At 36.9% G+C, this 17,905-nt stretch overlaps 1 protein-coding gene across 1 annotated transcript; it reads right to left on the minus strand.

The window, feature by feature from the left end:
• Positions 1 to 5,747: 5,747 nt before the first annotated feature.
• Positions 5,748 to 6,139, minus strand: LOC120367766 (developmental pluripotency-associated 5 protein). The gene has a single exon (XM_039479141.2). It carries the CDS (start codon positions 6,137 to 6,139, stop codon positions 5,789 to 5,791), a length of 351 nt encoding a protein of 116 aa, XP_039335075.1. The 3' UTR covers positions 5,748 to 5,788.
• Positions 6,140 to 17,905: the final 11,766 nt, after the last annotated feature.

The raw sequence follows: 17,905 nt of genomic DNA on the forward strand, positions 1-17,905 counted from the left end.
TCTAAAATAATTAAATACTGATGGTTTTGGATTATAATCCATAGAATAAAAATCCGTGAGCCCATATACATATACATAATTAATTAAATAAATGCACAGGAGATGGACAGCTCTCAAATGCAGTAGAATTCTGATTACCAAATGTAGAAGAAAACAGAACAATAGAAAATCACTGTTAGGCAAATATCTCAGTAAATAATATTGTAGACAAGGTCAAGTTATGGATACGATTGTCACAGGATTTTTAGGGTGTCACTGCACCAGCCAGGAACTTGTGTGGCTGGCGGTGCCTTCTGCCTGAGTACTGCTTGTACTCACAGGGCTTGTTCCGCCCACTCGGCCCAGCAGGCTACACTCAGTTCATGCTATCCGCCTGGATCTCACACATGCCAAGGGTGAGCCAAGTGCAGAAAATGAGGGGTGTGTGAAAGAGTGAATGTGGGGTCCAGCCACTGCACACAGCCAGGCAGCTGCAGCAGGGTGTGCTGCTCTAGGCATCAGCACAGATGCCAGCTCCATACGAGGCTGCTGCTGGACCAGATGTACTGCACGCCACTTCTGCTGTGGGCATCTGCATCTGGACGAGAGGAATGTGGTAAACACCCAGAAAGCTTGGAGACACCAGGAACCATAGAACCCCAAAGACGGTGTCACAGGCAGGGCTTGGGCAGCCCTTAATTCTGGGCTCCCGGAAGGGCTGCCTCTCTCCCCTCCTCGCTGAAACCCACAACGTGGTGAGTTGGGGTGGGAGGGCATGTCTTAACCCTCTGTTACAGCTCTTTTAGTCCCACCATTTGGCAGGTCCAGAGTTACTGTCCTGTGTCTAGGAAGAATGAGATACTTGGACAACTGGAGGGTAAGCAAGGCTAAGAGGAGCTCCACTGAGCTGCAGAACAGTTCTCAGGAGACCCTACATGGGTAGCTTCTTTCCTCAGGGAGGTCATCCCAACAAGTGTCCAGTGCCAGCTCTTAGTAGAGGGGAGACTGGCAGTGGGCAGCTCTTTTCCACAGGTAGGCCATTCCCACATCTGTGTGGGTTTAGCTGAGTCCGAGTTTTTTGTGGGCTCAGAAAGGAGGCATTGCATGTGGGTTGGTCCATGGGTGACCATGGGTGGAGCCCATTAAAGCACCACAGGTTCTCACTCTGGGCTCTGGACACTACCCAGAACTGGTAGCCCAGTCCCCAGGCTTCAGGCCATTCCCGGCTCGAAGGTGCGGTTTCAATGGGGACCTGCCGTTTTCCAACCAGGAACCTGTCTGCCTCTCACCATCAACATGTCATCCACAGTGTCCAGGCTGTTCACCTGCAGCCCAGCAGACCGGTCCTCAGATTGTCCCCAGCCTCCCTCCCTGAGCTCCTTAGTGCCCAAAGTTTTGGAGGAGTCTGAGGTAGTAGGGCAAACTGCTGGCGTGTCAGTGCTTTCTCGAGTATACACACTCAGTCAGATCACGACAGCACCCAGGCTTGACTTCAACATTTCTCTGAAATCGGAGCAGGCGCTGGGGATGGAGAGGAGCAGGAGCAGGCACTTCTGAGCCTGCAGGGCTGGGGGCTTCTCTGGCTCCCAAGAGCGCAGATTTGCCTGGGTCCGGAGCCACGGCTGGACGGCTGCAGCTGTGCATGGGAGTGCATGTTCCCAACTCCGCCCACTCGGTAGTGGGAGGGACTCCCACCTACTCCCGGCTCCCACTGGCTCCATGCAGTGCACAGACCCAGCCATGCCTCCCCGACTACAGCTGGTGTCCCCACAGCAGCTGCTCCACATGGGCTGCTGCTGCCATCACTAACATTAGCAAGCAAAACTTTCAAGAAAAAACAGCAATTTCCTAACTGTAAAGTATCTCCCTCAAGATATTTGTGAAATCAGTGGAGAAAGCTGGTAACTTTAGAGTGAGGAAATCTAACAAAACTAACTCAACAGATTGATCAAGGTCAACATCACTAGTAACAGCATGTACTGGCATCTTAAACCTCCAGGTATGCTGTACAGGGGTGGTACAACATACTTTTCATGGCATTCCTGTAAAAAATGCAAAACATTCAATGAATTATGAAACAGTGTCAGTGTCAAATAAACCCAAATCAAGGAATGTCCATTGCGAACAAAAGCTTTGAAGTACAAAAGACAAGAAAAGACCGGGGAAATGTTGTAGACTGCCGGAGGTAGTCTATAAGGAATGTGGGATCGTGAGAGAATCCTATAAACAGAAAAAAAAAAAAAAAAAAAAAAAACGAAAAAAATGTTGAAATTTAAACAATGCCTATGTTGGGAAATTAGCATTATTTTAATTCTTGGGTTCTGATCGTAGCACTACGGTGACTTAAGATGTGAATGATAGGGGTAGATTGGTAAAGGATATATGAAGATTCAGCATTGTTACCCCAGTCTTCTGGAAGTCTAAAGTTAATTCGGAATGTAAACCTGAAAACAAAAAGTCATTAAGCTAAATGACACGGCTAAGCCATTGTAAAATAATGGAACTCGGTGGCGGCTGGAAAGGAGGAAAACTTAATCTAGGGAGGAAACTGCCATTTGCCACGTGTACTTGTTGCTGTCTCCAGGTGGCCTAAAGACTTGTCTTTACTGAGGTTTTACCTAAAAGACACAAAATAGCCAGGTAAACCTCCCAAACAGGAGACATATGAGACACTATATAATCAATAAAGATCTACACTTGAAATGGGAATACTGGATAATTTTCCACAGTGCATAAGAACATGGTGATACTTGTCTGTCTCTTCTTTTTTGGTGGGTGGATGGAAAAACAAAATAAAAAAAGGAAAAGGAAAAGAAAACAACATAGAAACAAGGGAAGAAAAGACTTTTTACCTCATGGCCACTCTTATACTAACAGAGAAATAACAAGTTAGAAATTTTTTTTTTTTTTTTTTTTTTTTTTTTTTTTTTTGAGACGGAGTTTCGCTCTCGTTACCCAGGCTGGAGTGCAATGGCGCGATCTCGGCTCACCGCAACCTCCGCCTCCTGGGCTCAGGCAATTCTCCTGCCTCAGCCCCCTAAGTTGCTGGGATCACAGGCACGCACCACCACGCCCAGCTAGTTTTTTGTATTTTTAGTAGAGACGGGGTTTCAACATTTTGACCAGGATGGTCTCGATCTCTCGACCTTGTGATCCACCCGCCTCGGCCTCCCAAAGTGCTGGGATTACAGGCTGAGCCACCGCGCCCAGCCTACAAGTCAGAAATTTAAAGTGGTCTCTGGTTGACACTATCCAAAGCTTAGGTACAACCAAATACTTAAGAAAAATGAGTCCGGAAGAATTATTACAGATAAATGTATAGAGATCACACCAAACAAAACAAAATGAAGCAAAACTCGCAGATGAACTTGAAAGTGAACATTTTTTAATGAAAGTTAGCAGATACACACATAGAATATATCTTAAAATGTGTACAGATATTTAATCTGTTTAAAGACTGGAAAGATAGTATGAAAAGTATTATGAAGGAGGAAACAGATATCGAAAATGACAAGAGAATTAAAAAAAAATAACCAAATAGAACTATATTAAATTGTAGCAGAAATGAAAATAATTACTGGAAATTAGAAACCCAAGAGACTAGATAAACAGGAAGAGAAAATTAGTGAGCTGGTAGAAATTACACAGGAAAAAGGTGATACAATTTATGCATGTTAAAAAAATGAATAAGTGAAAGCCACCAAACATTTTTCACAATATATGAAAAATAATTCTTTAGAATCTCCGGTGTAGTTGTGGCATGCAGTTAAATTAGAGGGCAGAAATCGCAAATGGAGTCCTATTTCTTGTGGTCTACCTCAATAATACAAACGGGAGGTAATAAAGGCAGACATTAGTGTAGTGACCGTGGAGATGGGATGAAGAAAAAGAATGCAAAGCTATTTTGAAAAAGATAGATTAGTACATGATGGTTTTTTGATAAGAGTTTCAGCATTTCCTTCAGATTAATCATCTGTATTAATGAAAGCAGAAAAAACTAGTGGACTTTTTTTGAAACTAAAAATAAACTAAATCATATTAGAGTATATTTTAACAACCAGACTTTTAAGAATGTAATTTGCCTAATTTCACATGATTGTCTTGTTAAAATGCAGATACTACGCCATTTAATTTGATCTCTGCAGCATTTCCAGAATGCATACATAATTTGTTTATTTTTGGAGAAATCGGAAAATCACACATCCCAACAAGGGAAGTTTAAACAATTCAACCATTAAGGTACAAATACTCAAATAAACAGCACTAACACATTGGAGCCGAACAATGTACTCTGGGTGGTGTTGCTTGGAATACTGTTTGGAAACAAGCTTTATTTCTCCATTTGGGAGATAAGGAAAAGCTCCTTTTCCAATCAAAAGTAAAAAGAAAAATTAATTTTCCAAAATCTATTAAGTATGTATTCAGTATAGCTTAAACATTGGTTAATTTCTTTATTGTGGGTTGAAATACAGCAGTTAGGAGGCACCTTTGACAAAGTCTGGTTTATAGACGGTGATGTTGTGATATATGTTGGTTTTCACCCAAGGTTCCTAGTTCATAATTCCCACATCCCTTTACAGTATTTTGATATAATATTGGGTAGGTTTGGCCTCAGGAGCAGGCTTCAGGAAACAGAATCTCTCTCCTGTCATCTATTCACCTGCCCTAAAGCAAGACTTCAATCTTTCCCCACCTTTATGATTGTGAGTCTTAAAACCCTGCCCAGAGAGAGCCCCACATTATACTTCAGAGAGTGGAGGTAAGAAACCCTCATGTCAGAAAGCTTCCATAAAACCCAAGGGAGGCCGGGCATGGTGTCTCACGCCTGTAATCCCAGCACTTTGGTAGCCGAGGCAGGTGGATCACCTGAGGTCAGGAGTTTGAGAGTAGCCTAGCCAACATGGCAAAACCCAATCTCTATTAAAATTACAAAAATTAGTTGGGCTTGGTGGTGCATGTCTGTAATTCCAGCTGTTCAGGAGCCTGAGGCAGGAGAATTCCATCAACCCAGCAGGCAGAAATTGCAGTGAAAACAAAAAAACAAAACAAAACAAAACAAAACAAACTGGGTTTGAAGAGCTTCCAGCGAGGGCGAGGAAACTCCCTACCCTTTCCTTCATATTTGTCCTTCACATCTCTTCATCTGTATCTTTCACATTATCCTTTATAATAACCCAGTAAATATTAAGTGTTTCCCTGGGCTATGAGAGATAGTCCAGCAAATTAATCAAATCCAAAGAGGGGGTTGTGGGAAACCCAACTTGAGCCAGTTGGTCAGAAGTTCCAGAAGCCTTGATTTGAGACTGATGTGGGTGAGCTTGATTTGAGACTGGTGGGGTGAGGAGTCAGTCTTTGGGACTGAGCCCCCAACCTGTGAGATGTGATGTTATCTCCAGGCAGATAATGCCAGCTGGCATGCACTGCTTGGTGGTGGTGAGAAACTGCTCTGGATTTGGTCATAGAAGTCTTCTGTGTAGGTGATTGCTGTGGTTAGTGTGAAAATGGAGGAAAAGCCTGATTAGATGTTTATTCTCCAACCACAGACCTTTTTTTTTTTTTTTTTTTTTTTTTTTTTTACTTACCGATTTAAAACTTTATTGTTCATTTTTAAAATGGGGAAGAAAAACATTTATTGGCAACCATCAAAGATATTCACAAGACTCAGACCCAAGGTAGAGACCCCTAAACAGATGATTTTCCCTCAACTCCTCAGGCTGGAACAGATTTTAAACCAAGCTGGAGACATCACTCCAACGCTGGCCACAAACTAATCTCTACATCCTGGTCTTCATCCTGATTGGAAGCTGGTTCACTTCATCCAAGAGCTTAGTTCGAGGGCATTCATGGCTTCCTCAAGTTTGAGCATCCCTCGCTCCTGGCGCTGGCGGTGCCACTCAGCCATAGACTGGAGCATCCATTTGGCTCGGAGCTTGTATATATAGGAGCCGTAGACCACGACCTCGGTGAAGTCTGGAGACTCCAGAGCCTTCAGCTCGAGCATGGCCTTGCTCACCTGCTCGATGTAAGGGATTCGACATCCGTCCCGGCCGAACATGGCTTCCAGCAGCCGCGTCTGGACCTGGAACACTTCTGGATCTTTCAGGTCTTCAGGAACTTTCACCCACGGCGGGATAGTTCTACGTTCCGCGAGCGTTCCCATCTTACGACCCTCACAAGCAAAACCATGCTCCAGCGCCTTTTTTTTTTTTAACAGGAAATTAATTTTATTTTTAAATCCAAGGGGCCAGAACAAATGAGACACCTACCCTTGGAGGACAAACTGAGGTGGCCAAGGTTGAGGGAGGGGATGACAGCAAGGGGGTGGGGCAGGAACGCGTCCAATCACAGCAGGTGGAGAGGACCGCTTCACTCCGGCGCAGCCTCCATCAAATACCCATTCTCCGGAGCCAGGTAGCTGTCGCCACCCTCAGACTCCATGTACATGTCTCGGCTGTCGTTGCCCAGACCCTCCAGCCCGTTGTCCTGGCCGCCGCCACCCCCACCTCGGGCCTCATCCCTGCCCCGCTCACTGCCTCGCTCCCCCGGCTTGTGCTCGCGGTCACGGTCGAGGTCACGATCCCGGTCCCGGCGCCGCTCACGCTCACTTTCTTAGGATCACACAAATGTGCACACAAATGTAACTTTCTTAGGATCACACAAATAGAAAGGGGTAAAACAAGGATTTAAAAAATCTTAAAATTGCATAAAATTGTACTCTTGTCACTGGATGATATTACCCCTCTGGCAATTTGATCAAATCATAGCTAAGTTTATACTTAGAGAATAAATCTACATTTCATGTTTGTTCTCGTTGTGTTCTGATAGGCTTAAAATGTCAAGCACAATTTCATTTAACTTAATTTAATTTCAAATTTAGAACATAAAAAATTACATAAGCTTTGTAATAACAAAGCCTCTTTTTTTTTTTTTTTTTTTTTTTTTTTTTTTTTTGAGACGGATTTTCGCTCTTGTTACCCAGGCTAGAGTGCAATGGCGCGATCTCGGCTCACCGCAACCTCCGCCTCCTGGGTTCAGGCAATTCTCCTGCCTCAGCCTCCTGAGTAGCTGGGATTACAGGCACGTGCCACCATGCCCAGCTAAATTTTTGTATTTTTAGTAGAGACGGGGTTTCACCATGTTGACCAGGATGGTCTCTATCTCTTGACCTCGTGATCCACCCGCCTCGGCCTCCCAAAGTGCTGGGATTACAGGCTTGAGCCACCGCGCCCGGCCCAACAAAGCCTCTTTTAACACTCTTCAAAGGGGAAGAAAATTAAATGGTTATGCTTTATCAGTGAATTAATATATAGCATCCAAAGTATGGTCATTCAAAATCAGTTCCCAGGCCTGGCCCAGTGGCTCCTGCTTGTAATCCCAGCATTTTGGGAGGTCAAGGAAATAGGATCACCTGAGGTCAGGAGCTCAGGACCAGCGTGGCCAACATGGTGAGACCCCTATCTCTTCAACATATACAAAAAAACTGGCCAGGCATTGGGGGTGGTACATGCTTGTAGTCTCAGCTACTCTGGAGACTGAAGCAGGAAAATCATTTGAACCTGGGAAGAAGCGAGCCCAAATGGTGCCACTGCACTCCAGCTGGGTTGACACAGCAATACTTTGTCTAAAAAAAAAAAAAAATCAGTTCCCGAACTAGCTTTTTTGTTTTATCCAGGGCCAGTAACACTCATGTATTTCACAGTGCATTCATTTGGAATACTTGAACACATCATACACCCTAAAGTTGGAAAATACTTTCACCTATTTCAGTCCTTTTTATATTTGAACTACTTTTTCTTTATCTCTTAGGTCAATTTTCTAAATTTATTCTTTTTCTTGTATTTTGAGGGTACTTGTTAAGAACACATTAAAAAAAGTATTGCATATTATAAATTTATGCCACAATACAAACAAGGAACTGTTGAATAGTAAAAACTATAAGTAACCATAAGCATAAATAATGTTCAGCCTTATTGGTAAACAAAGGAATAAATATTATAACACAAAAACACCAGTTTATACCTACACAAGTGGAAGAAAATTTTAAGTCGTTACGTTGATAAGAACACAGGGAAACCAGCAATGATACTCTGAAATAATACTGGTCAGAGTGTACACTGACATCCCTACTTCAGAAAGCAAATAAGTAATATATGTCCAAAGCTTTAAAATATTGTGTAGTCATTCATAATTATTTTTGGAAAAATAAATAAGGGAAACAAATCATGGTATACCAAAAGGTTAAAAAAAGGTTTATGAAATCTTAAAAAAAAATCCATAGAAACATTATTATTTATTATGTTGTATATGGTTAAGTAGTTAGAAGACAAGAACTGGCCTAGGTGCTAAGGATAAAATGTGAATTAGATAAAGTTCCCATGCTCAGAAGACTAAGAAAATTAAGTAGCAAAATATTGCAAATAGAACAAAGAAATCACAAAAATAAGATGTAACTTTAAAAAATACTCACCCCACAATGGGTTTTGCACATATATCCCTTTCACGTCTTCCTAATACTCAGCTCTAATCAGGCCCCTGATCTCAACATTTTATGTGTTCAGTATAGATCTTTCAAACACATTCACTCAAGAAGTGACAACCTTTAATCTTTTTCTTGGAATATAAGAAAATTGTTTTGAAACATAGTAAGAAACACTTAAACATGAAAAAGCCATTTTTATGCATTTCTTTGAGAAGTTACATGCACACTCATTTTGAGGATTCTTATATAAGCTACTAAAACCTGTGTTTTCTTTTACATTACTAAATAATACTAGAAAATAAGCATTTTTATTTCAAGCATTCCTGAAACTCACTTCATTGTTAATTTTACGAAGGCGACATATTATAGATTTTATATTGTACATATATCATAGAAGTGCTATGTGGACAAAAACAGGCTTTTAGAGACAGGTCCACTTTTTATAATTTCTTTTAAAAGTGTCATTTGTTTTTCAAAGAAATGCAATTTTTTAAAAAAACATTAATATCTAAGATATGTTCAATATAGGCAATCCCCATTTTGTGCAGTAGTAACGAACTGTAAAATGACCAGCAAATTCAAGCCATACAAGTAATCTCAATAAACAATGGAACAAAATATAAATTTTTAATGACCTTTAAATATTTTTCATCAAAATCTTAAAAATTCATATTTTCACTAATGATAAATAAAAATAAATTAATATTCTGTAAATTATTACAAACATTGAGAATTAAAGCATTATTTTTTGTAAAATACTTATAAAGTATAGCATCAACAGTGTTTGCCTTCTTTTCATTGTAAAATGCACCATGAAGCAGATATATTTAATATGCCTAACTTTGTATCAGCTTCCAACACTTTATCTTTTGTCCTTTCAAAGTTGTGAAGTATCTTCCGAAGTTCCCTGAATGTGAAACTTGCCAGTGTGACTTCCTCTGGGACATACTCATCATTTTAATCACCATCACTTTTCTCATAATGTCAACATGATTACCTTGACTAAGTTCCCCTGGCTGCATATCTAGATTTTCTTGAAAAGTAGCACTGCCGAGGTGGGTGGATCATTTGAGATCAGGAGTTCGACACCAGCCTGACCAATATGGTAAAACCCCATGTCTACTAAAAAAACAAAAATTAGTCCTGCCTGGTGGCACTCACCTGTAATCTCAGCTGTTTGGGAGGCTGAGACAGGAGAATTCCTTAAACCCGGGAGGTGGAGGTCGCAGTGAGCTGGGATTGCGCCACTGTACTCCAACCTGAGTGATAGAATGAGATTCTGTCTGAAAAAATAAATGAATGAATGAATAAATAAATAAATAAGCATGGTCTCCACACCCAGGTCTTTCTTTTGTAACTCCTTTTATGTTTGATTCAAATTGCACTACCACTATTATCACTCTTACAATTTTTTAAACTTTTATTTAAAGTTCAAAGGTACATGTGCAGGTTTGTTACATAAATACACTTGTACCATGGGAGTTTGTTATACAGATTATTTCATCACCCAGGTATTAAGCCTAGTACTCATTAGTCATTTTTCCTGATTTATTTTCTCCTCTCACCCCTTATCCTCCCAGAGGCCCCATTGTGTGTTGTTCTCCTCTATATATCTATGTGTTTTCATCCATTTAATTCCCACTTGTAAGTGAAAATAAGCAGTATTTGGGTTTCTGTTCCTACATCAGTTTGCTAAAGATAATGGCCTCCAGATCCTTTTACAGGACTTGATCTCATTCTTTTTATGGCTGCATAGTATTCCATAGTGTATAGGTACCACATTTTCTTTACCCAGTCTATTCATTGATGGGCATTTCATGTATTTTCTATTGTGAATACTGCTGCAATGAACATTTCTGTGTATTTGTTTTATACTAGAATGATTTATATAACTTTTGGTTATAAAAATCACTCAGTATAGGATAGCTGGGTTGAATGGTATTTCTGTCTTTAAGCCTTTAAGGAATCATCACCATACTGTCTTACATAATGGCTGAACTAATTTACACTACTAACAACAGTGTATTATAACTTAAAGTATAATTTAAAAAAGAAAGAAATTGTTGTTTATATATACTATGGAATACTATGCAGCTGTAAAAAGGGCAGAATAATGACGTTTACAGCAACCTGAATGGAATCAGAGATTATTATTCTAAGTGAAATTACTCAGGAATGGAAAACCAAACATCATATGTTCACACTCATAAGTGGGAGCTAAGCTATGAGAATGCAAAGGCATAAGAATTATACAATGGACTTTGGAGACTTGGGGAAAAGGGTGTGAGGGGGTGAGGGATAAAAGAGTACAAACTGGGTACAGTGTATAATGCTCAGCTGATGGGTGCACCAAAATTTTACAAATCACCATTGAAGGATTTACTCATGTGATCAAACACCACCTGTTCCCCAAAAATCTATGGCAATTTAAAAACAGGGGAGAAAATGTTTGTTCATATCCTTTCCCTACTTTTTAATGGGGTTGTTTTCTTATAAATTTGTTTAAGTTTCTTATAGATGCTGGATGTTAGAACTTTGTTGGATGCAGAGCTCTTTAATTAGATCCATTAATAAATTCTTTGCTTTGGTTACTATTGCAATTCACATGGAACCAAAAATGAGCTAGTAGCAAAAGCAATCCCAAGCAAAAAGATCAAAGATGGAGACATCACACTAACCACACTAACTTTAAACTATACTAAAAGTCTATAGTAACCAAAACAGCATGATACTGTTACAAAAACAGATATGTAGACACATGGAACAGAATAGAGAACCTAGAAATAAGACCATACACCTACAACTATATGATCTTTGACTGATATGACAAAAACATGCAATGGAGAAAGGATTCCTGTTTCAATTAATGGTGCTGGGATAACTGGATAGCCATATGCATAATCTGGACCTCTTCCTTACACCATATACAAAAATTAACTAAAGATGAATTAAAGACTCAAATGTTAAACCCAAAACTATAAAAACCCTGGAAGACAACCTAAACAATACCATTTAAGACATAGGCAAGGACAGAATTCATGACAAAGATGCCAGAATTATCACTTTTTTTGTTGTTTTGCTACATTTTCGTCTTTATTGCCAATTCTGTTTTTTATTATCCAATTTTAGGAAACTTTTTTTTTTATTAAGTACGTAGGAGACAACCCAACTACATGCCTTGCTGTCTGAATGAAAACTGAATAACATATGCACAGAGAACAGTCTCCTTAGATTTTGGAAAAAAAAAAGTGGCTCAATTGGTCACAGATTATTATATACATCTATTATTTACTTAGATATTGTGGACTTGAGGAGCTAGCAGAAAATTTTGCACTTTACTCTCTTACTCACAGTTAATAGACCGTGATAACTGAAAATTGAAGCATGTTGTTAAGAACTAGTATTATTTAAACAAACCATGGTAACTAAAATTCATGCAGATCAGAATCATTTAAAGTAAGTGCTGCCTGTAATTTCTAAACAGAAAAGTATATTAGATACAATTAAAATGTTATTTTTGATGAATATTTTCTAATAGGGATTAATAAAAAATATATTTATAAGTCTTGGTGAGATAGTTTTAAACATGTGATCTTGTGTGCCTGTAGATCTTAGAATAGTGATTTCAAACTTTCAGTATAATTAATATTATGTCTTTTGATTGCTTGACTTTTGATGTGAAAAGATTACTGTGATTCCTATCAGTGAAATATTACTAAAAACAACATGGTTTTGACTCTTAAAAATTAAAATCCTTTTTTTTTAAATGAGTTAACGTGACAAAAATGTGTAATCTGTTGCTATTGCATGGAACATTCTGCACATGTTTGTTGAGTTCATTTGGTCAAAAGTACAGTTCAAGCCTAGTTGTAGTAGTTTGAAATACTAATTGATTTTCTTTCTGGATGATCTATCTCTTGCTGAAAGTGAGGTATTAAAATTCCCTAAACTTATTGTTATAGACTATATCTTACTTCAGATTTCTTAATGTTTGCATTATATATATTTGTGTTCTGATGTTGCATTCATATATATTTACAATTGGTAAATCCTTTGGGTGAATTGACCACTTTATCATTATAATAAACTTAAGTATTTTTTGTTTGTTTGTTTTTTGAGACAGAATCTTGCTTTGCCACCCAGGCTGGAGCGCAATGGCTCAATCTTGACTCACTGCAACCTCTGCCTCCTAGGTTCAAGCTATTCTCATGTCTCAGTCTCCCAAGTAGCTAGGATTACAAGCACCTGCCACCACTCCTGGAAAATTTTTGTATGTTTAATAGCGACTGGGTTTCGCTATGTTGGTCAGGTTGGCCTTGAACTTCTGATCTCAGGTGATTCACCTACCTCAGCCTCCCAAAGTGCTGGGATTACAGACTTGAGCCACTGTGCCTAGCTCACCTTAAGTTTTTAGCCTAAATTCCATTTTGTCTGAAATAAATACAGTTCCTCCTATTTTCTTTCGGTTTTTATTTGCATAGAATATTATTTTCAATCCATTTACCCACATTCTGTGTGTGTCCTTGATGGTAAGGTGAGTCTCTTGTAGAAAGCATATAGTTGGTTCCTTTAAAAAAAGAATTCATTCAGCCACTCTATGCCTTTTTATTGGAGAACTTATTTATAGTCAAATAAAAGTTGATAGATAAGTACTGCTAGTGCCATTTTATTAATTGTTTTCTGAATGTTTTGTAGATCCATTGTTTCTCTTTTGCCTTCATTCTTTGTGTAGTATAATGATTTTCTGCAGTGGTAAGATTTATATCTTTTCTGTTTATCTTCTTTGTGTTTTTTTGTGGATATTTATTTGTTTATTAGCCTGAGAATTACATAAAAAAACCTTAGACTTATAACATGGTAGTATACATTGAGAACAAATTAATTTTGATCACATACACAAAATTCACATTTTTACTCATTCTCCTCCCACATTTTAAGACTTGATGTCACAATTTACATTTTAGTATTTATGTATTTTTAAATTTTCCATCCAACAGCAACAAAAAACACATTATTCTCAAGTTAACATGGAATATTCTGTAAGATAGATCATATGTTAGGTCATAAAATAAGTCTTTATAAAGTTTAAGAGGATTGAAATAATATCAAGTATCTTTTTTGACTATAATAACATGAAACTATAAATCAATAACAAGAAAAATTCTGGAATGTTAACAAATATGTAGAAATGAAATAATATGCACCTGAACAACTATTGGGTTAAAGAAGAAATTAAAAGGAAAATTTAAAAAATATTTATCTTGAGCAAATTTATATGGAAACATAGCATACACAAATTTATGTGAATCACAAAAGCAGTTCTAGGATAGAAATTCATAAATGCCTATGATAAAAATGAAGAAATATCTCAAAAAAGCAACCAAATACTATAGGTCAAGAAAGTAAAAAGGGAAGAACAGACTAAACCCATAGTTAGCACAAGCAAAAAAATACAGATCATAGCAGAAATAAGTAAAATAATAATTAGGAAACAATAGAAAAGATCAACAAAACTTAAGTGTTGGCTTTTTTAAAAATCTAAATAATTAATTGCTAAACCCTTAATAGACTAATTAAGAAAAAAAATGAGAGTAGAATCCAAAAATACAATCAGAAGTAAAGGAGGAAATACAGCTGGTAAACACAGAAATACCAAAAAAAAAAAAAAAAAAAAAAAAAAAAAAAAAAAAAAAAAAAAGAGAGAGAGAGAAAGAGAGAGAGGAAGGAAAAATACCATGAACAATTATATGACAACAAATTAAACAATCTAAAAGAAATGGATAAAATTATTAAAAGCTTATAATTCACCAAGACTGAATCACGAAGACACTGGAAATCTGAACAGATCAATAATAAAGAGATTAAATCAGTAATTTAGATTTCTTATCAAAGAAAAGCCCAGAGCCACATGGCTTCAAGAGAGAATTCTATCAAATATTTTAAGAAGAACTAATATTCATTATTCTCAAACTCTTCCAAAATATCAAAGATGAGAATATAATTTCAAACTGATTTTATGGGTCCAGCATTAGCCTGATGCCAAAGCCAGATAAAAGCAGCACAAGAAAATAAAACTACAGGTTAATATCACTGATAAACATATATGTGGAAATCCTCACAAAAAAACGGTAAGATCATACTTAACAGTACATTCAAAGGATCACTCAACATAATTGAGATTTATCTCTGTAATATATGTCTGACAGTCACAGATGAATAAATGTGATTCACCATATTAAAATAAGGAAGGTCAAAACCATATGATTAACTCAGTAGGCATAGGAAAAGTATTTAACAAAATCCAACATCCTTTTATGATAAAAACTCTCACCAAATTATGTATAAAAGGAATGTTCCTAACCACAATAAATAGCATATTTGACAAGCCCATAGCTAAATTTTTACTCAACAGTGAAAAGTTGAAAGGCTTTTCCTCTAAGATCACGAAGAACACAAGGATGCCCACTCTTACCATATTGGTTCAACACACTACTAGAAGTCGTAGATCGAACAATTAGGAAAAACAAAGAAATTAAAGGCATCCAATTAGGAAAAGAAGAAGTGACAATGTGATCTGATATGTACAAAACCCTGAAAATGCCATCAAAAACTGATTTAATGGATTCAGTAAGGTTTAAGGACACAAAATCAACTTTTGAAAATAAGTATCATGACGACATTAACAACAAACTATCTGAAAAAAGCAACAGGAAAGTAATTCCACTTAAAATGACATTAAAATGAATTAAATACTTGGAAGAAAAAGAGGTAAAAAATCTATAAACTTAAAACTATAAAACTTTGATGATAGACATTAAATAAGACATGAGTCAATAGCAAGACATCCTATTTTCATGGATTGAACAGATTAAGATTGTTAAAATGTTCATATTACCTAAGATGATCTATAGATTTAATGCAATCCCTAACCAATTTCCAATGTCATTTTTAAAAGAAATAGTAAAAAAAAATCCTAAATTTTTTATGGAACACAGAAGGCCCTGAATAGCCAAAATAATTATAACCAAAAAGAACAAAGCTGGAGGAGTCACACTATCAGATTTCAAAATATATTACAAAGCTATAGTAATCTAAACATCATGGTACTGGGATAAAAACACATGCATCAAGCAATGGATAAAATAATAAGAACACAGAAATAAACTCACACGCTGTGGTCGAGTGATGTTTGACAAAAGTGCAAAGAGCATGCAATGAGAAAAGTAATGTCTACTCAAAAAAATAGCATTAGGAAAACTGGATATCCATGCACAGAACAATGATAATAAACTCTCATCTCACCCCTTTTACAAAAATCAACTAAAATTGGATTAAGTATTTAATCATAAAATGTAAACCTATAAAATTACAGAAAGAAAACACAGGAAGAAATTTCCATGACATTGATCTGAACAGGAATCTCTTGATTATGACCCGAGAAAGAACAGGCAACCTAAGCCAAAATAGACAAAGGAATCACATCCAACTAAAAGCTTTTTTCACAGCAAATAAAACCAGTAATAGTGTGAAGAAACACCCCACAGATTGAGAGAAAATATTTGTAAATCATACATTGAATAAAGGGTCAAAATTCAAAACATCCAGAGAACTCAAACTACTCAATAATAGGAAAACAAATAACCCCATTAAAAATAGGCAAAGGACGTAAATAGACTTCAAAATGAAGACATGCAAATGGCCAATATATGACAAAAGTTTCAACATCTCTTATCATTGGAGAAATGCAACTTAAAACCATAAAGATATATAATCTAATACTTGTTAGCATAGCTACTAACAAAAACGATGAATGCTAACAAGTATAAAACAATATATTAAAATATTGTTCCATAAATACAATGTTTTGTTTTAAATATAGTAGAATCAAGCCTGTAAAAACGTGTTATAGATTGAGACTTGGGTTAAAAACATACTATGAGTCACAGATAATACTTATAGAGAAAATAGGCTAGCAGAAGGTCAATATAAAAACGCAAAGATATCTTACTAATTTTATTATAACACAAAAAGATGTGCAATTGTCAATAACTGTCATTGTACACTCAGTGGACTTGCAGAAATTAATCCTTTTGGTCTACCTTCTCAGAGATGAGGAAATTTGTCAGCAGGTTATACAGGCTACTGGGGCTAGGCGGTCAGGGTTTAGAAGCTCCCTGTCTGTAGTATTTTCCTGGGAATCACATCTTCCCAGCACTTTTCATGTCTGAGAGAAATTACAGGCTTCAGGGCCTGTGAGAGTGAATCAGTGGCCCTGTGGGATGCATTGACTACATCTTATTCTGGTAGAAGATGGGTGGGGCAGCGGAGTTCCAGCTATTTTTGTAAAAGAGGCACAAACGAGATTGCAAGGCAGACGCAATGGAGAAGTGCCTTCCTTTCTTTTATGTTTTCTGTCCCTGTTAGCATCACTCCAGCATCATCATTTTACCCAGCATCTGGCTTTATTTACAATGCCAAGAACTAGGTTTCCAACAGCTTTCAGAAGTAACATGGTTGATGCTCCCTTTTCCGATGTATAAACCTCTTCTCCAAGGCGTTATGCCTTTGAAATCCTGACTTACCTCAAGAGGATTTAATCACTGAAGTTAAATCTAATCAATATTATAATTTAAATATATTGAAAGCATAGAAACTAATATGTGAGTGTATCTGTTTAGGTTATAAAGTGTGTTAATAGTAAGCTAGACCTTCAACTTCCAAAGGAAAAGATAAAATTAAAAAAAAAAAAAAAACAGAAAGAAATTCAATAAATAACAATATGAACCTATGTAGAGATAGATGTAGGAATTAATAGCAAAACATGAGATTTTTAAAAAAGAAGTAAAATGCTTTTGATAAATTGTAAGTGGAAGGGACGCAGTGGACACACCTTACTGAATTATTTAACAGTTTATAGTAAATATATGTTACAATTTGATAAAAATAAAAATGAAACTATCAATTCAGAAAATCACTTCTATATAATAAAATCCATTACTCCAAGTAACAGGAAACCTAACATTAAATATTATAAACCTTAATCTATTTCCATTACATTCAAGAAAAAGATACTAATAACAGCTCTTACTAATATTTTCAGCACTATTTTGGAGGACTTAACTAGAACTTTAAGAAAAAAACTGTCTAATGTATACATCATGAAAAACAGGAGGTAAAATCTGGTTGTATATTATAACAATGGACTTTTCTAGTCAGTCAGCCAAACAGCAGTCAAAATACAATTGCAAATACTTGTGTATACATCATGGCCAAAGCTGTTAATATTGTCTGCTTTTTCGGAGTGATGTTTTTCGAACCATGCATACTGAATGTAATATACCTTAAAAAAAAGAATATGCTAGGATTTGACATTGACACAGAAGTTATCTTGTACACAAAAAGGCTTGGAAACAGTAGTGGTGATGTGCATTTAACATAGTAAAGCAA

Source organism: Saimiri boliviensis, chromosome 3 (genome assembly GCF_048565385.1).
Source record: "Saimiri boliviensis isolate mSaiBol1 chromosome 3, mSaiBol1.pri, whole genome shotgun sequence".
Classification (NCBI taxonomy): domain Eukaryota; kingdom Metazoa; phylum Chordata; class Mammalia; order Primates; family Cebidae; genus Saimiri; species Saimiri boliviensis.

Coding starts and splice junctions, on each gene's coding strand:
- LOC120367766 (XM_039479141.2), bottom strand. CDS start 6,139: ATGGGAACGCTCGCGGAACGTAGAACTATCCCGCCGTGGGTGAAAGTT.